General features: G+C 35.4%; 3 protein-coding genes across 12 annotated transcripts; 1 reads left to right on the forward strand and 2 right to left on the reverse strand.

The window, feature by feature from the left end:
* Positions 1-2,791: 2,791 nt before the first annotated feature.
* Positions 2,792-4,234, reverse strand: LOC108845416 (uncharacterized). The gene has a single exon (XM_018618630.1). It carries the CDS (start codon positions 4,232-4,234, stop codon positions 2,792-2,794), a length of 1,443 nt encoding a protein of 480 aa, XP_018474132.1.
* A 511-nt stretch (positions 4,235-4,745) lies between these two features.
* Positions 4,746-14,502, reverse strand: LOC108838187 (uncharacterized). Of its 10 annotated transcripts, XM_057004855.1 has the most exons (10): positions 14,360-14,502; positions 13,973-14,119; positions 13,812-13,899; positions 13,619-13,678; positions 13,392-13,492; positions 13,286-13,304; positions 5,611-6,279; positions 5,425-5,535; positions 5,241-5,333; positions 4,746-5,132 (listed from the first exon to the last, which is right to left on the reverse strand). In XM_057004855.1, the coding sequence occupies exons 7-10, from the start codon at positions 6,124-6,126 to the stop codon at positions 4,974-4,976; spliced, it is 879 nt and encodes a 292-aa protein (XP_056860835.1). In that variant the 5' UTR covers positions 6,127-6,279; positions 13,286-13,304; positions 13,392-13,492; positions 13,619-13,678; positions 13,812-13,899; positions 13,973-14,119; positions 14,360-14,502; the 3' UTR covers positions 4,746-4,973. The 10 variants fall into 10 exon arrangements, with proteins under 10 accessions (XP_056860835.1, XP_056860840.1, XP_056860839.1 ...); XM_057004860.1 differs by having other exon boundaries at positions 13,812-13,895; positions 13,973-14,496; XM_057004859.1 differs by having other exon boundaries at positions 13,619-13,695; positions 13,812-13,895; positions 13,973-14,496.
* LOC108825020 (uncharacterized) lies at positions 10,883-13,123 on the forward strand. Its single transcript, XM_018598369.2, has one exon. The coding sequence runs from the start codon at positions 10,883-10,885 to the stop codon at positions 13,121-13,123; it is 2,241 nt and encodes a 746-aa protein (XP_018453871.2).
* Positions 14,503-20,828: the final 6,326 nt, after the last annotated feature.

Consider the following 20,828-nt stretch of genomic DNA (forward strand, 5'->3'; position numbering starts at 1 on the left):
GAGTAGTTTCCGCCACACCCACGAGCCCTTGGTGGACTCAGCAATATCCCAGAATGAGCCATTACTCCATAGATGCTGGCGCACCCAAGCAACCCATAGTGATCCCGAGGTTGTAAACAATTTCCAGATAAGCTTCAGAGCAAAAACCTTTGATATATCAGAGATTCTTCTAAGTCCAAGGCCACCTTCATCTCGCGGCTTACATACATCTTCCCACGATACTTTTGCCTTTCCATGACAGCTGGGGAGCCACTCCAAAGAAATGCAGAACACTGACTCTCAATCTCATCTAGACAGCCTTTTGGTAGACAGAAAGCAGAGCTCCAGAAGTTCGAAGTGCTATATATTACTGACTGGATGAGCTGTAGACGACCCGCGAAAGATAAAGATTTGCACGTCCAGTTTTGCAGCCGCTGCTTGATTTTCTCCACCAAAGGCTCGTAATCCTGTCGAGTCATTGTCTTAGTAGTGAGAGGCAACCCAAGGTACTTCGCAGGCAGTGTAGAGATAGAGAGTCCAATAGCAACCGCTTCCTGCTCAATAATGTTTTTCCCCCTTCCTCCTGCATACAATGTAGATTTCGCTATGTTTAAGTTGAGCCCCGACAGTTTTGCGAATTCTTCAAATACCCCAAGAGTACCGCGGAGAGACTGTGGGGAGCCATCCGTAAACACCATAATGTCGTCTGCGAAACTGAGATGAGACAGCTTGACATCTTTGCACTTCGGGTGATAGCTAATCTCTCGTCTTTCTGCTGCTTTGTTCAGCATACGAGAGAGTACGTTACTGACAATAACATATAGGTATGGAGAGAGTGCACAGCCTTGCCTGATACCACGAGCGCTTGAGAAGAAACCCTCGAGTTCACCATTAACAGAGACGGAGAATGCTGCTGTTTTGATGCAGCACATGATCCATGCTACAAACTGGTCCGGGTAGTGCATTGCGCGTAGCGTCGCTTCAATGAAGTCCCACTGGATCGAGTCAAAAGCTTTTGAGATGTCCAACTTTATGGCGGCCCTAGGAGCGAGAGAGGAGTTGTGGTAGTCTTTCACGAGTTCCGTTGCCAGAAGTACGTTCTCGAGAAGTAATCGTCCCTTTACAAAAGCACACTGGTTCATTTCGATCGCCAATGGTAGAGTGCTCTGAAGTCTTCTTGCAATCAGTTTCGAGATTACTTTATAGACCACATTGCAGCAAGCAATAGGCCTATACTCTGACATTCGCTCAGCATCTGAAGATTTGGGTATCAAGGCTAGAAGGGTAGCATTAATACTCTTGGGCAAGAAGCCATATAGAAAGAATGATTGCACTGCAGTTACAAAGTCTGCTCCTATAGTAGGCCAAGCTGCTTTATAAAATTCCATTTGGTATCCATCCGGACCAGGAGCTTTATTTGATGGCATTGAAAACAGAACATCCCTTATCTCAGCTGCTTGGATCGGCTTAATCAGTAGAGCTGCATCCTCCCTGCTACATCTGAATTCTATAAGAGCAGAGAGAACCCCCATATCAACCCCTTCAATCCCTTCAGGAACAGTCTGCAAAAAGCTCTGAAAGTGGCAGGCTGCTTCAATCTTTATCAAATCCGGTTCAGTCACCACTACACCATTTGCTGTGACCAGACGCCTGATTGCATTTTTTGAGTTCCTGCTCTGAGTAGTTCTGAAGTAGAAATTGTTATTTCGGTCACCCAGCTTCAACCACTGGACTCGAGACTTCTGGTAGAAAAATTGTTCCTCAATACCAGATAAGTGGTACCAGCTCTCCCAGGCTTCAGCAGCAGCCGTAAAGGTAGCTGCATTCGGGTTAGATAATGCCTCACTTTGACGACAGCATAGGAGATCATACGCAGCAGTTACCCTCGCTGGAAGATTGCCAAAGACATCCTTGTTGAGGTTCCTGAGCGGTTGTTTGAGAGCCTTGAGCTTCGAATGGAACATTAGCAGGGCCTGTCTAGAGTGAAAAAGAACAGGTGAGTTGGTCCAGGATGTGGTGATCACATCCAAGAAGCTTGAGTGAGACGTCAAGTGGTTGAAAAATTTAAACGGTTTCTTATTCCCAGCAACAGGAGCCCGAAGCTCAGTACATATCCGAGCATGGTCAGACACGCCCCCCATCTCAAACTTGGCTACAGAGTGAGGAAAAGAAGAGAGCCAGGTGGGATTGACAAGCGCCCTATCCAACTTCTTGCAGATGGGATTCTCGTCTTGATTATTTGACCAGGTGAACAGAGGTCCCACAGACGTTAGGTCCGACAGTCCGCATCTTCCAACAATTTCCTGAAAGTCTCTGATAGAGCTTCGATCGCTTGCATAGACAACAGGCCGAGAGTGCTCAGTAAGAGACAGTGTGACATTGAAATCACCTAGCACGATCCACGCATCAGTGCTACCAGCAGACATTGTGGCTACCAACTCTAGCTCCTTCCAAAGTTGCTTCCTCTCGGTTGCAAAATTTGAGGCGTAGATGAAAGAAGCAAGGAAAGTATCTCCTGTTTGTCGGTATCTCACCCAGCACGTTATCATCTGCGCACTAATAAGTACCGGAACTACCTCCACATCATCTGACCACACCACCCAAATTCTTTCTAACCTGTGGTGATCATAGTTAGTGAGACTTGACCAGCCAGGAAAGGTAGATTGGAAAATCCAAGGGAAATTTTCTGCTTGAACACGAGTCTCTAGCAAGCAGCCCAAGGACAACCTTCCAGCTCGAACCCAATGCTTCACTGCATTATGCTTGCGAGGCTTGTTGAATCCCCGCATATTCCATGAGAAGATAGACGTCATCAGTGCTTCCGAGAGGAAGCTCTTTTACTTTGATTCTGCGCTTGCATTAAGGCTTTTGCACTTACTATTGGTTTCCTACTTTGCTTCCTGCCACGATTAGCTCCCATACCATTGAGCTTGGTACCCGGCTCCAGCTCCCTTGCTTTTTCACTCTTCCCGCCATCAACTTTCCCCACCACATTCGTCTCCTCTCCCCCCCCATCTTCCTCACTCTCCTCGTCATCCATTATTTCCCCTTCCTCCTGTATATTTTGTAGCACCTCAAAACCATTGGACGAGGAGACAGAGTTCCCCTTTTCCTCATTTGTTACTTTCTGACCAGGAGGAGAGATACTTCTTTCCCGCTGGTCCGGGGTTTTCCATTGATTGCCATCATCAGTCTTCCCCAAATCGCCTGTATTGTTGCCATCTCCAGCGTTCTTACTCACAGCCTCCTTTAGCCCAACTGAGGCAACAACGTTTGTGTTCTCCAACTCCTTTATCAGGTCCAAAACGATCTCTTTTCCAGTCACGGCCTCCCTTTCTCTACTCTCCAGCCCCTGTTCTTTTCCCCCCAAGCTCTCTTGTGTTCTCTGAATGATCGTAATCTTAGCATCACACTCTTTTTCCACGTGACCCCATCTCTTACAGAGGTTGCAATAAGGTGGAAGCCACGGGTACTCAATCGCAACAGATGCATCGCAGCCATCTCTGTCCTTGAAGCTAAGCTTATGGACCAAAGGTTTCTGCAAATTCACTTCCACCAAGACTCGTGCGACATCCAGCCTCGTGCACCTCTCCGTCTGAGGATGAAGCTTCACAAATTTCCCTGCTGCACGAGACAGAAAGCTGAGACCTTTCTGAGAGTAGAGGTATCCAGGAACACCTCTGAAATCCACCCAGAGAGGCATAGCAGTAAGGTCCGGCGGTGACTGAGCTGTCTCAGGGTTCCACTCATTTACTGCCAAAGGAACATCCCCAATGTACCAGTAACGACGCTTTAGAACACGAGCACGCATCTGAGCGTTGTCAATTCGAAACAGAACTGTCCGCTTACTGATGAACTGGACATCAATCTTAGCCCCATTACTCGGAGATCCCCAAATACGGTTCACTGTGGAGTGAATGGTGCCAATATGTGGCGCATCCCCCATGAAATAGCCCACTAAGAAGCTCTCCCACAAAGGCACTGCATCAACAAACACCTCCTCCGGAATCTTAATGTCCGCAACCCCATCCGTTATCTCCATCTCCACCGTAATCTCATCCCCAATGGTAGAGACATCCCGAACCTTCTGAGCATACGATTTCGGACTTGACTCCCCGGAACCCGCCAGACGCAGAGAAGCTTCCCGCGGTGGAGGATCTGATGGGCCCGCCGTCCCTAGAGGAGCCTCTCCCGAAGAACCCTCGATTGCAAGCCCTAGGTTTTTGTCGCCGTCGCCTTCGCTTTTTTCCTCCATCCTTTTCTTCAACTCCTTTATCAGGTCCAAAACGATCTCTTTTCCAGTATTCTAAACATAGTTTATTCAATAAAAATGTGGATTTTATTTTCTACTTCATAGAATATCAGTTTTATTTTCTGTAGAACAGAATCTAAAAATATGATTTAAACATTTTTAGAAGTGAACAAAAAATCACTATATTGATTTATGTATTTCATTAGTTACTACTTTTCCAATATATTTTTGGTTTTGTAAAACAATATATTTAATTTATTTTCGAAAATACTAAAAGGTATTAGAGACAAAAATGAAACAAACTAGAAATTAACCTTACTTTAGTTGTCTTCGATCTAGGAATGTATACACGCATATCTTTAAAGGGTTTTTTTTTTTACTTTTGAGGTCAGAAAACTAGTCAGGAGACTGAGTGGATTTTGGATCCTATACTTCCTTACGATGCCATTTCGATTGTTACCAATTTACCATCCTCTGAACATGATATCAAATACACACAGAAATCACATCCATTTCAACGAATAAGGGTAACAAGAGTATGACACTAGAACAATCAATGTGTATATTATCTCTATGAAACGAAGCGTATGGAACACAATCTGTACAAATGAAACGAAATGTGTGTATAGCTAGTATCTGCAAGCACGAAACAGTGTGCGTACGTCTATCTACCAGCAGCTTTGTGAGGATGAGAGAGAGAGATCCTTCCACATACGTACGTACGGATGATGAAAACCATGGTCTACAAGAGCTTGTAGTAGCAGTCACGGCCAGAGAAGAGAGTTCTGTAGTTTCTTCCACAAGGACAGTTGATCTCAACAACAAAAGCCTCACCAACTCTGTCCACCTTCACTCCTTCTTTACCCTCTTTCTCGTGCTCCTCCTCTGGTGACTCAACTCCCTGCACGGCACCAAATCATTATGCCAAAAAAAGAGACACTTTTTAAGTTTAACCCACAAAAGTGTGTTTTTAATGGGAGAATATATCTTGTTGATATTGGATTCGAACCTTAGGACTGTCGTCTGGCTTCACAGCTTCACCGTACTTGATGAGCTTGTTACACCACTGATCCAATTCACGAACTCCCTCCCTGATAACACGCTGCCATGATTAAAAAAAAAAATCTTTGGATTTAGCCTTTCCTTGCTCAACAAGAAACATCTTCTCCATGGAGAATCAAGAATCAAAACACCTTAGGACTGCCGCCATCTTGTTTCAGAGAAGAGACCGATTCACCGTACTGTAGAAGCTTGTTACACCACTGATCCAATTCAAAAACTCCATTCTTGATAGCATAGAGCATCTTGTGATCGATCAACACAAACAACAACATCAGAAACCCTAACTTCTCAAAAACGAATTAACAAAAATTATAAACCTTATTGGCTTCAGACGTTTCTTCAACCGCAAGATCAGTTTCTCGAGAAGAAGGTCCACGAAACGCCTGCGGACGTCCCGGCGAGAGATCGGAGACGCACCTCCGGAAGACCGGCGGCCGTGGCGGCAGTGCTGTTTCTTGAGCGACACGGCTTCTTCGGGAAGCAAACGTATCGGAGAGAGATCGTTTGTAGATCGGAGACGAACGGACTCGCGTCGACGGATTGCAATCCACGGGAAGAGGAATCTTCGAGTATCCCATAGGCTCGTCGGCTTCTTTAGACTCCGGGGAGGGGCGAAGAGAAGAGCCGAAAGATCCGCGCGGAGGAGAGGAGTTCGCACGGCGGCGGCGATCGGAGGAGTTACCGAAGCTGTTGATGCGGAGGAGAGAGAGATCGATGTTGTTGTTGTCTTCTTCCTGCTCGGGATGATGAGCGTAGGAGGAGTAATCGGTTTCTTGGGGGTTGTTATCGATTAGAGCGTCTAGGGTTTCCGCCATGCTTAGAGTTAGAGTCATCTTTCTCTTTTTTTTTTTTCTTCTCACTGTGGAAAGTTCAGTGCGCGAAAGCGAGAAGAGGGGAGTTGAGGAAGGTCGAGTGTTTGTTTATATATAGGCAACGACGCAACGCAGGTCGAGTGAACCGGGTCTCTTTTAAACCAATCGGTCCACCTGGGTTACATCTAACCAATTTCGTTATGCCTTGGTAAATTATCCGGAATTGAAAAAAAAACTGAACCAAAACAAGTTGGAAGAAAATGAACCAAACTGAACTCAAGAGTCGTAAACATCCACTATATCCGAAAGATCCGAACCAAATTAGAAACAAACCTAAAATAAATAAGTAATCAATATACAAATTTTAGTTTTATAATCCTAAAAGTATATAGGATAACCAGGTGTTTCTATAAATACAATTTTAAAATCTATATTTCTAAAAACTAAATTACCCAAAACTATCCCAGTTACTATACATTATGCAAATATATTATTCAATTATTCAAAACATCTCAAATTATTTGATATTTCATTTAAATTATTTGATATACTATCCAAATAATTTGGAAAATTTAAACTGAACCGGAACTAAACACAGTTGGATATCTAAATTAATAATATTAAATATATTTTTTCAGCATTCGGATTTGTCTCAAAATTTTATAAATTTAAATTCAATATTGCATTACATTTTATGGTGGTGGATATTTGCAAATAAAGGATGTATATGTTTTTTTTTTGATTAGTTTGGTAATTTTTAAACTTATATTATTATTGAGTTTGTTTGGAAACAAATGCATATCAGTTTCAAATTATATGTTACAAATAACATTTTTTGGTTGTTTGGCGCCGCGATTGATTGATTGTAAGTTAGTTCTTAAATTATTTCTTCTATTTTTATCTTAATTAAATAAACTGAAAATAATAAAAAATCAAACAATTAAATTATAGTTCTGAGATATGACATGTCAATTAGGGCCTGACTGGTGTAACCGCAGCGGTTGCAGTTGCGGTTGCGAGAGTCTACGGGTACGGGTGATTGCGGTTTTAAGTGTTTTCTAGAGATTTGTACAACTGGTACAACGATTAAAAATTGTTGCGTTTGCGGGACTCTTATGACTGGTAAACTACCAAACAAAACATCTGTTAAATAATAATTTAACAATATTTACATTTTATATAATTATAAAATATTAAAAATATAATAATATAATAAATATAAAATTTATATTTATAAAATCATATTATTAAATTTTTAAAATTTATAGAAAACATTTGGGTTTAAAAATTTTATAATATAAATTGAAATATAAAATGTATACATTTTACAATTTCTATTATTTCCATTTAAAATTTTTATTGGATATTTTTAGTATTATTTTTATTTATTCTGTATTTTTTTTTAAAAAAATTACCTTCCCGCAACTGTCTGCAACCGCAAACGCTAGGTTGAACCAGCTTTTGATTTTAAGAGGTTCGGAGCGGTTTGAAGTGATTTGTAACGTTTTCTGTGATTGTTTCGAAACACCAACAACCGCTATGAACCGCAAAAGCTGCGTTTGCGGGTGGTAGCGGGAAAACCGGTCAGTCCCTAATAGTTAGGGTTAGTGGTGTCAAAATGGATAAAAGAAATCTCGGTCAATTCATCAAATCCAAACTATAAATATTAACTAGATTTTGACCTGCACACCCATGCGGGTGTTATTTTCTTTTATTTTTTTGCGTAGATGTCGAATATTAATTGTACAATCTAATATTTTCTGTTTTGTCCTCTTTTTATTAACTTCAAAAACAATCTAATATTTTCTGTTTTGCCCTCTTTTTACAATCTAATAATAACATGTATATTTATTATTTTGGTTGAATGAAAATATTAAAGACACACTTCTAAATATTCTGATAAAAATTTAACATTTTTAATTCGTATTCAAATCAATATTTTGGAAAACGTACCTTTCAAACCGAGTCATAGTATAAAAATCAGAAAAAATCACCCCAAAATTAAAGTAAGTATTATTTACCAAAACTTATGATCTTGGAAAACATATCCTACAACATAACTTTGCTGCAGATTTTTGTTTTTATGATTTATATTTGTTTAGGAAATAAAAGATTTCAATCTTTTATATTAGCTAAATATTAGGTAACCTGGTATAACACATATGATATTTTAAGGAAACAATATTTATTATGTATTTTGTAATTTTATTTATTAAAATTATTTATGATTAAGGGTAAGAAAAAGAATGACATTCACTTGTAATTTTTTAGGAAAAGTCTGGGTTATTTTAAATTTGTAATTCAGTTTTAATAGATTAAATGCATAAATGTTTTTGACATAATTGGATTAATTGATAAATGGGTTAATAGACTTAATATATTGGGTTAAAATAGTTTGCTAGTGAGTAATAAGTTATCCACAACTAAAACAACAAGAACCTCTACCACAAATAAACTATTTCGGTCAAAACCACAAAATCGTGTTGATTGCGTAAAGTCGTGTTTCCCCCTCTCCAAAACCATAAAATCGTGTTTCCTACCAAAACCAAAAATCGTGTTTTCTCGTGGAAACTGTAAAATCATGTTTTCCTATCAAAATCACAAATTGAATTTTTCCACTAAAACATTAAAATTGTGTTTTTCCGCGAATACTGTAAAACTGAGTTTTTTTTTCCAAACCCTAAAATTTGGTTTTCCTGCAAAACTGCAAAAATGAGTTTTTCCACCAAAACCGTAAAATTATATTTTTCGTCAAAATCGTAAAATTGATTTTTCCGCCAAAACTACAAAATCGTGTTTTCCCGCCAAAACTACAAAATCTTACGAGACATTCTGATTTTCCTAGTTGAGTTTGCGAGCTTTGTAGGTTACTGAAAATGTTCAGGAAAATTGTAGTAGATTCACTTTTGTTTGTTGTGAAATGTAGTTTTAGATGAAGTTATCTTTCTGGAGCATAAGATTTACAGAGCAAGATATAATAGCTTTTTGATATTTTCTTAGGATTCATAAACTCCTCTGTTACAAACCTTATATATAATCTAAAATGCTAATAATTCACTAACCAAAGGAAGTATGAGGTTCATCTCATCCAGGGGCGAACCCACGGCTTGAGCAGGTGTGGCACGTGCCACACCTGCTCCATAATATTATTTTCTTTTGATATGCATATGCATGTGTATGTAGTACTTAGCTCTTTTGGTTGAAAAGTCCACATTGTGCCCAGCCAACTCCAGATCGAATCCCTGGTGTGTCTTTTGGTTCTTTTAATTTTTCTAAACACTATTATATTTACTTATCAATTTTATAGAACATTTTTCTCTTATACTTTTGCTACCTAAAATTACTTTATAATTTGTTTCACTTTTCTTCCTAGTTTTTTCTATAAAAATATAACTTACTTAAATGTAGTTTCAAAAATATATTTTTGTTAGGTTTGATTTTATTTGTTTCAATACTTATATTAAATAACATATGTAATTTTGATATTGATAAAACTAAACATTTAACATTATTAAAATTGTGTATCTCTTTTAGTTAACCCAATTTTTTAATAATATTAAAAAAAAACTGTGACTATCTATTCTATTAAAACTGAAGTACAAATAGTACTTGGCCCTAAGTTTTGCACAAAAATTACATCATACTGCCACTGAAACTATACACGGTCGTTTTACTTATTACCAATCCGTGAAATTAGAAAACCATGACTAAACCAAAGCATAATAAACGCATCTAATCACAATCGATACTCTTCTAAAGTAAATATTGAATTAACCCCAAATAGATAGATTCCTAGATACACGACAAATCTATTGATTAACCCATTAACCCAAAATACTGTATTAACTAATTTGCCGAAGATCTTGATAATATGTAAACAATATTGTGTCTTTCCAAACTACAACCCACAAAATAAATCATATGATTAAAGTAGTGACCTAAATATTGTCAACCAGTTTAAAACAAAATCGGCATATCCATATATGCCATAATTCTTTGAAAAAATTGCCAAAACGGAATAAAAAAACAAGTAGATTGTCCCTTTGCCATAAATCACTTTTTGGTCCATTTTGGACTCATATACCCCTGGACAACTTCAAAAATTCATATCAATTATTTTAACAGTCAGAAAAATATGAAAAAATATTCAGCATGTACATAAACAAGAAACAATCATATTAAAAATATATTGGTTGACTAAATATTAGTATTTCACAATGTCATTTTTGATCTACCGAACCGCAGAACAGATATTCTACTAGATACGGATAGTAGATTATACACTCGAATTGTAACATAGGTATCTACGTACGGTAGAAATGTTATATCTACCATCAGAGATAAATCTACCACCTTAGAATTATTCAGCTGCCAAATAAATACCAATCTACGACGGTAGATTCATTCAGCTGCCATTTACCTTATTTCTGGATTCCAGTTGATTTCATAAACTACGTTTCCTAATATATCTACGGTTGTATGCTTGCTAGTTTGTACCAAAATACTGTACTCTACGATGGTAGAATCATTCAGCTGCCATTTCCCTTACTAAACCTACTGTTTTATCTACTATCTACGGCCGTAGAATGTATATTCTACCTGATCGAAATATATATTTTCCTAAAATCTCTCCAAAATCTGTTGAGAATATATTCTAAATCAATATTTTCCATAATTAAATTTTTTTTTTTTAAAAACGTGCTCTTCTTCCTCATCCATCGATCTCTACTTATTTTTTTGAAACCATCAATAATTGTTGAAGCTCTTGTTGAATAAGATGCATATTTATGCTTCTTGTGGGTTGTGGAAGTTTGATCCCCTAAAAGGTTGGGGATTTGATGTTGATATGAACATACGAGGGAGAGTATTGCTTGTGGAATTTACAAGTTCCTTTGAAGATCTAAGGGTTGCGGTTTACAAGGATTTTGGATTTGAGGAAGACGAGGTTGAGCTTGGGTTAAGCTACTTACCTATGGAGTTAATCGGCAGAATTGACTGTCCCCCGGTTATCATTGAGAATGATAGGCACGTCAAAAGTTTTCTTACATATGTACGTGGAAAAGCTTCGACAAGGTTGTGTGTGTCTATAAGGAATGGAAATAACGACAACATTGACCTTGATAAGGAGGAAAGTAACTCGCCTTTCAGAGAGCTACGTGAACCTTCCTCGGTTTCACGTCGAGAAGACAGTGGTAGTTCATCTGAATCGAAACTGAATGTTGAAGATGATCATCTCGCCTTAACTGGAAAAGAAGACGATAGGGGGAAAAGTATTCGGTATTCTTTGGTCGATGTTGTGAAGAAGGGTGAGACGTTTCTAGACAAATCGATGTTGAAAGCAGCACTCGAAATGTCAGCAATGAAGCATAACTTCGATTACAAAGTTGTGAAATCGGACAGAAAACTTTGGTATATTCGATGCATTGACAACCATTGCAAGTGGAGTGTTCGTGCTGAGGGATTATCAGGGTCCACATATTTCATCATCAAAAAATATGTGGCGGATCATACATGTGCTGCCTCGAGTATGATTAATGGTGGTCGGACAGCTTCTGCAAAAACCATTGGCCGTATAATAATGCATAGGTATGATGGTGTGAAAGAAGGTCCCAAAACTAATGATATCATACAGATAATGAGAATGGAACATGGTTGCGAGATATCTAAATCCTTAGCATGGGATGCTCGTGAGTTTGCAATTAATGTGGTTAGAGGTATTCCCGAGCAGAGTTTTGGAAAAATTCTGAAATACTTGCACATGCTGAGAGAAGCTAATCCAGGAACAGAAACGTTTTATGAGACGGATGTTGATGGTAAATTTCGATTTCTCTTCCTTTCGTTTGGGCAATCAGTACGAGGTTTTCACACAGCCATGAGAAAAGTTCTTGTTGTTGATGGGACATTTTTGAAAAGCAAATACAAAGGGGTATTACTTGTTGCGACAGCTTTAGATGGAAACTCTAACTTGTATCCTATTGCATTTGCGGTTGTGGACTCAGAAAATGATCGCTCATGGGATTGGTTTATGAGAAAGCTAAAGGTTGTTGTTGCTGATGAGCGTTCTCTAGCTTTTGTGTCAGACAGAAATGGCTCACTTTGTAAGGCGATTGAGAATGTGTATCCTCTTTCTCAACATGGTATTTGCATTCACCATTTGTTGAATAATGTAGTCTCACATTTCAGAGGAAGAGGATTGGTTGGATTGATTGCAAAAGCTTCTAAAGCTTATAGAGGCGTTGATTTTCAGAAGCGGTTCCAAGCTGTGTGCAATATTAGTCCAGCAATTGGAAAATATCTAACAGATGCAGATGTTAGAAAGTGGGCTCGCTGTCAGTTTCCAGGATTCAGGTATGACCTCAGAACGACAAACCCCGCTGAATCAATAAACTCTGCTTTGCGCTCACCAAGAGAGTATCCAGTCATTCCTTTGTTGGATAGCATCAGAGAAATGTTGACCCGTTGGTTTTTCGAACGTCGGACTGTAAGCAGGAAGCATACGAAACCATTAACTGTTGCCATGGAGAAAAAGATAGACAGGCGGATTAACAAGGGGAGAACGTTTCTTGTCCAGCCAGTTAACGAGCATCGTTTTTTGGTTCGTGGAGATACAATCGACTGCCTGGTTGATTTGGACAGAAGAACTTGCTCGTGTGGGAAATACGACCTGATAAAACTTCCATGTCGACACGCTATCAAGGCTGGTTTAACGGTTGGCCGAACTCCATCCTCACTGACGGATGACATGTACACTACTACCACATGGAGAACAGCTTATCAAGAGACTATCAATCCAATAGGTGTTCCTGAGGATAGTTGGGTTGTTCCAGATGATGTTCAAAATGCTGCTGTGCTACCTCCTGAATCAAGAAGAGGAGCAGGAAGGAGAAGAAAACGCAGATACGAGACCGTTGAAGAAAAAATATTATGGCATTGGGACAATTTGATGTTCAATATATGGCATAGGGACAATGTATCTATTGTTTTATTCCATATTTCCAATTTTCCCTTATTCTTTTAAGCTTCCTAAACTTTAGGAAACCACAAATTAATAAGATATAACTAGATTTGCGTGATAAAGATTTTTTTCTCCCTAGAATTAAAACGTGTTACCAAAGCTAAATATTCACACATTTATTTTTGAAAGAAATATTCTAATTTCGAAGCATATATATATACATACCTTCTTCCTTCTTTTCAACCTATTCACAAAGCAACAAAAAAAAGTTGGCCATGGTAAACAACCAAAGCTATGTCTTTATTAACAAACAACAAGAAAAATAAAGTACCGAAGCTGCAGCTATGGTGGTCATAGACTTCTCAACAGCCATTGGTGCAAGTGTTGGCTCCACTCCTCAGGAATGTGTTGGTTCCAGTTCTATAGTTCCACCTTCTTTTTGGAATCAAAAAATCAGTAAGGACTTCAACATAAATTCACTGTTAAAATGGGCTATTATGAACATACTGTCACGGAAACAAGGAGGAAAGATAACAAACATATGTCAAAATTAATTACCTTCACTATATAACACCGCTCAACTCTGTAACTGATTGTTTCTTAGCTTCGAGGTATAGTCTAAACATATATATGTCCTTTAGAAAGTTTGATTAAAAGTTACTCAAGACATTAACAAAGAACTCAATGTAGTACTAAGTTTGTTTTGAAAATGGAGAAGTCAATAAAAGCACATAGAGAAAATGTAACTTACAATCTTGTGACGGCAAGACTCTGATGATAGCACACAACTCTTGCAATGCCAATGGAGGACGACAATAAACTGTGTGCATAAGAACTAACTACAGACCAGAATCAGTGCTATGTTAGATGCAAACCAAGGCATGAAATGGAAAGATTATTTAGGACATGTACCAGCAAAGAGATCGGAATCATCTGTGTATATATCTGTTCCCCATAGCTGTCTCTAATCTTCGTGGATGTCTTCTGTTCATCTTCTCCTCTGAAGCAGGTTTGTTGTTTTGGTTGGCCAAAACAGATCTTCTACACGAATTTTCAGACCTTGATTTCATCGACAACTTTCAATTAGAAGAAGTAAAACAAAACCTAAAGATTATCGAAAACAAAACCTAAAGTGATTGTAGACTAAAAAATCAAGCTTCAAACATTTATAAACTATCGTTATTCACTAACGATACAAAGATTTAAACAATTTAATCAATAGGATTATAGGACTATAAAAAGAAAAACTAAACGTCTACAAAGTAATTTGAACAAAAAATAAACAATAGATCGCTGTACTTATCAAACACACTGATAGGTTCTGATGAACATGAAATCGAAAAAGTTGAGATTCTGTATTTGATTTAGGTTTTTGGAGTAATCACGAGAAGAAGAAGACGAAGAGTTAAACACATAAGTTTTTGATAAAGAATAAAAAGTTGTTTTCTTTCTCTTTTGAACAAAAGGATTAAAAAGTTGTTACTTTTTAGTTTTTACTAAACTTTTCCCGGAGTAATTAGTTGGCCTAATGAAAATTGAGGACAATACTAATATGTGCCATATTTATGCACATTTGGGTATATGATTTAGGAATTATATTGTATAGCCCTTTTTTACAAATATAGTGTTATATAATTTAGTTTAATCACATATAGATTATAGGATACGATATTAAACAAAATAGAAATAATTAATAATAATTCATATAAAACAAATGTTAAAAATAAAATTTTCAATATTTGTTACATTATAAAATAAATAAACAAATAAAAAGTGGTTAATATATGATTAATATAATTTCATAGAAAACAAACTGTAGAGATTATAAAAGTTATAAGTCTCATTCAGATATTTCTAAATTTTGGTTCGTATTCGATTCAGACTTTGCAGGTTCTTTCGGATTCGGATAACCCATTTAAATTATTTTTAAAATTCATTATATACGTAAAATTCAAAATATATAAACAAAATAATATATTACATATAAATTTGAATAACATATATCAGAATACATAAACTTAACATATAAATTGGTTTGATTTAAATATTTAGATAGAGAATCAATAATTATTTTCAGTATTTTTGGTGTTTTGAGTATACTTTAAATATTTTAAATATTTATATAAGACTGTTTATATATATTTTCAATTATTTAAACTAACTTAAAAGTATCATATATATTCTGGATGTTTTTATATACATTATATCTAAAAAAAAAATTAAATCTTTTTCAAATACATTCAGATATCCAAAATACTTTGGATCGGATTCAGTTTCGGTTATCTAAATACCAAAATTTTGAATAATTTGGATATTTAATCAATTTTGGTTCGGGTTCGTACTTCTTTTTGGATCGGGATGTTTCAATTTTCTGGATTCAGTTTTTTTGCTCAATTCTAATATTGACATGAAAAACAAATATCAACACATTTTATAAAGAAATACACCCGCACGGGCGTACGGGTCAAAATCTAGTTATTTTTTTAAAACTAAATTTTACCTCTAATTATTTTTAATATATATATATATATAAGAGTATATGTGTCCCATATTGGATTATTTTCTGGATCCGCCCTTGATCTCATCTTAAGAATATTCAAATACAAAATGTATTTATCTTGAAGAAAATTCTACTACATGATTGCTGACTTGAGGCCGAAGCTTTAGTCATAGATCTCAACTCCTTTTCTATCAGCATAGGCTTCTCCGTGTCCGTTGAACGTAGAGTTATCGTAGCAGTCTTCAAGCAAAGAGCGTTTTTCTGTACCATAATGCTATGAAGTTTGACAGTACATTTGCTGGTTTGTGACATAAACAGGGGAATATGAGTATATGGATGTGATAATTGATGGCGAAAGACTGTTGATCGACACTGATTTCAAATCGAATTTCGAGATAGCTCGTGCATAGAAGATTCTGCAAACTGTGCCTTGCGTTTTTGTTGGCAAAGCGGAACGGTTGCAGAGGATCATTGTCCTTATATGTGAAGCCGCAAAGAAGAGCTTGAAGAAGAAAGGACTTCATGTGCCGCCATGGAGGAGAGCCGAGTATGTTAAATCAAAGTAGATGTCTCCTTATGTTCGTGGACCAGATGCACAAGAAGACAAGCAGGAAGCAGAAGATGTTTTGACTAAATCGGTAGGTTCCATAGTCTTTGGTGTTTGAAGATTGTGTGAAGCTTTTATATATGTACAGAATAAGCCACGAAAATGCTTTAAATTTCATAAATGAGCGAGTAGGGACATGGATTCGAAGAGTTCTATAGAAGTGAGCTTGACCTTTGGTACCACATAATTTCTTGGTTATCTGTTTCTAGAGTAAATATCTGTTCTATTTTATGAAAGGACAAGACTTGGGTTCACCCCCTATGGTGAACCTTTAAATTCACCACTTGATTTATAACCAATCAAAGTGACATGTGGATAATTAAATTAAAATATTAAATATATTTAAAAATAGTTAAAAAATAATAATACCAATTCTAAATCCGAAATCTTAATTTCTAAATCCTAAACATTAATCCCTAAATCCAAACCCTATACCCTAAACTCAAATCCTAAACCCTAAACCCAAATCTTAGACCCTAAACTCAAACCGTATACGCTAAACCCAAATTCTAGACCCTAAACTCAAATCTTATATCTAAATGCTAGATCTTAAACCCAAACCGTATACTCTAAACTCAAATTCTAAACCCTAAACGCAAACCGTGAACCCTAAATCTAAACTCTATACCCTAAACCAAATCATATACCCTAAACCCAAACCCTATATTCTAAACCCAAATCCTAAACCCTAAACCCAAACCATACCTACTTCGGGGTGCTATCACTAAAATAGAAAAAATTACGTAGTAATTCTTCGGGGTTTACGGTTTGGGTTTAGGGTTTAGAATTTGGTTTTAGGGTATACGGTTTGGGTTTAGGGTCTAGCATTTGGATCTAGGTTTTAGATTTAAGATTTGGTTTTAAAGTCTAGAATTTGGGTTTAGAATTTAGAATTTTGGTTTAGGGTTTAGGATTTGAGTTTAGGGTATAGGGTTTGGATTTAGAAATTAATGTTTAGGGTTTAGAAATTAAGATTTATGGTTTAGAATTGACATTATTATTTTTTAGTTATTTTTAAATATATTTAATACTTTTTATTTAATTATCCACATGTCACTTTGATTGGTCATTAATCAAGTGGTGAATTTTAAAGTTCACCACAGGGGGTGAATCCAAGTCCTGTCCTTTATTTATGAAACTACCTTCAAATTTGTACGTCTCTGACATGCAGGGGCGGATCTATTTAGAAGGTAGGGGGTCAGCTGACCCCACTAGATTCTTAAATTTATTTCTTAATTACAGCAAAGTTCAGTTACTGACCCCTATTAATTCATATCTTTGACCCCTTTCCATTTTGTACTTCACGTTGTCTTTTTATTTTCTAATCTGTAATGAAAACAGAAAATAAATAACTGCACAAATCTATTTTCTATTTTTATCTTTATGATATTAATTATGCATAACTGCACGTATTTACTCATATTAACATTTTGTCTTTAATGTCTTATGAATATTCTCCGTAAATGATTCTAATTGAGGTCTGATAGTACATTTTATTAATATGTTTCTCTTAACTTGGATTAAAGTGGTTCATAGAATTTATTATATGCAAGAGAGGTAGGAAGATCATCTGACATAAAGCTACAAGAGTTATATTTTTCAACCTATACATTAGAACTAGAATTAGAAAGATAAATATTAGTGCTATATGAAAATAAATGATAACGAATAGATCCATATAATATTCTGATTTTGGTTTCTTTTTAGCCAATAAATTTTTAAAACATATTCTATTAAACTTAAAATTTTTAGAATATCTATCTTATTAAAGTAGAAGTACTTTAAGCTTTTGTTTGGAAACATAGATAATAGTAAAAAAAAATATAATGTTGTTTGGATAAATGGATAGTAGTATATTAAGAAAAATAATAATGGGCTTAATTTGAATCATAGATTATTATGGCCCAAAGTACAATTAACATTATTTTTGGGTTTTGTATAATTATTATTAAAATGTTAAATAAAATTATAAAATTATTTATATTTTCTTTTGAGGGGATTTTTGAATAAATAAAGAACAAAATGTAATTTATTTATATAAATATATATTTTGTGTGATATTTTCTGTTTTCGTATATTTTAAACACTTTTCGCAAAATTTCTTGATATATAATTTTAAAAATACAGTATAACTATATAAGTGATTCACCTCATGAGTTATTATGTGTATTTAAGAGTGAAACACTATTATTAAGTAAAAGAATTATTAAATTACAAACGTATAAATATTTGTATAATTCTTACTATCGTGTTTACGGGTCACAAACGCCTTTATAACATAATACAGAGCCGAAATACATAATTTAAACAATAAAAAAACTAGTAAAACTGAAATCGTTAAATGTTAGTTTTCTAAGTTTGTAAATAATGTAAATTCATCATAATTATTTATCAAAAAGGTATATACATACTTATTCCTAAAATTTTGGAAGATTTGCGTGGAGATCTTCTCATTTAAACCAAAGTCCAACACTTGATCTCCACGAAAATAGAATAGAGATTAATAGCAACTCAGTTACCATTAATTATTCCTAAATATTTTCACATAAATTTAAATCTAGCAATTTTTAACTAATTTATATATTTGTTCATAAATTTTAGAAAAATTTGACGTGGATATATCCTCAAATCAAGATCTCAAACTTGATCCCCACGAATTAGAATAAAGGTTAATAACTACTAAGAACATCTCCAACCCCACTCCATAATTTACTCCAAATTGAGAAATGGAGTTGAAAATGGAGTGGAAAATGGAGTGATGACCAAAAAATAAAAGCATTACTCTATTTATGGAGTAATGTTTTTTTTTTTGGTCATCACTCCATTTTTCACTCCATTCTCACTCCATTTCTCAATTTGGAGTAAATTATGAAGTGGGGTTGGAGATGCCCTAAATTGCCATATCTTTATTGTTCATAATTATTCCTAAATATTCTCACATATATTATTGTTTAAATCGTACGAAATCTTAACATTTAATCTTAATAAAATCATTTCCCAAAACAACCTTGCTCGCTTTATATATATACACCTCTTACGCTTCTTTTCTACACATACATTCAGACTTCACAAAAAGAAAACGATGAAAAACAATCAAAATTATGTCGACGTTCACAAAGTGAAATCACATAAAGATGCTTGGAGAGTGCACGTAAAGCTACTACATTGATGGACATTAAACACAAGTTTTGGAGGGGAAACTCTAGAATGTGTTCTTGCTGATGAAATAGTAAGTCATCACCTTACTAAATTGTCAAGATATGTTTTATCTGTTCGTATAATTTTGATCATTGTTAATTTTGTGTGTTTAGGGTGGCAAAATACACGCAAGTTGCAAAACAAATCTGATGTTTCGCCTGAAATGAAATCTTCCAATTGGTGAATGGAGATTCGTTGAACACTTCAAGGTTGTTGCTTCTGGTGGTACAATTACGAAATACAAAATTTAAATAATAAACAATAAGCAATACAATTTCGTTCAACCAATTTAAAGTTCTGAAATGTTTATATATATCATAAAAACAAAAACCAGCTCAATATCTATGTGGATGCGCAAATCAGCCTCTAATATTATTTACCACAATAAGCTAAAGTAGTTAAGATGTACCCATTAACCTTTTGTTTTTCAAGATTTTATATATATCATAAAAATAAAGACCCGCCCAGTTGGGCGGGTTAAGATCTAGTATATATTAAAAATTCATAGTTTATGAGAAAATGTAGATTTATAATCTATGCACAAAATATTATTATGTTTTTCATCTGATATGCTTATTGTTTTGTATCAATATTTTTTATATATGCATTGACCCAGGTAGGATTTATTCCTGGATCCGCCACTGCTGACATGTCACTTTTCTTAATGAGCTATGTGAACTTCTGTCACTGATACACGTGAATAAGAGTTCAAAGTCTCTGTTTTTCCCACAATGTGTCAGTTTAGAATCAGCTGATTTCAGACTTTTTGTGTTTTATTTACAGAATTTGAGATACAATTTTAGAGAGAAAAAGTGAGTTGAGGAGTGTAATGCAAGTGCTTATGTCTAAAATTGTTCCATCTTCTGTCAATCTTTCATTTTCCCCCCCAACAAATTACATATGAATTAGAAAGGCTGCTTTATCCAACTTGATGGTATATCTTTCATTAGTTGATCAAAAAAAAAAGGGTATATCTTTCATTTTATTTAATAGTATAAAATCGTGTTTAACATCTCTTATTTACTCGGTGAATTCGTCGATTCTTACTTTACTGAATTCAACCGTTACAAATCAAACCGCATTCATTACCTTTAGAATTTGCATTGACTCATTTTGGAGTTAACTGTAAGTTTGATCTAGAACCACATCATTTACTATAGTGAGTCTAAAACCACAACTCAATTTTGATTCATGTCCACTCCTCTTGATTTTTGCATTTTCTTTAATTAGAAATTTCTTCTAATAACTCTTTATAAACCCTATTTTTATGAATAAGAATTTTTTTTTGAATAAAAATTATTCTTCAACAACATTTAGAATTTTAAAAAGTTCAAAAATAAATATTTAGTATTTAACGTTTTTAAATTTGATTATAATGTGGTTTATGCCGAGATTTTCTACATGGGACCAAAAAACAGTTGGGAGTATAGTGTGGCTTCGTGTGCACACAATAAAGAATGAAG

This window comes from Raphanus sativus, chromosome 3 (assembly GCF_000801105.2).
Source record: "Raphanus sativus cultivar WK10039 chromosome 3, ASM80110v3, whole genome shotgun sequence".
Lineage (NCBI taxonomy): Eukaryota > Viridiplantae > Streptophyta > Magnoliopsida > Brassicales > Brassicaceae > Raphanus > Raphanus sativus.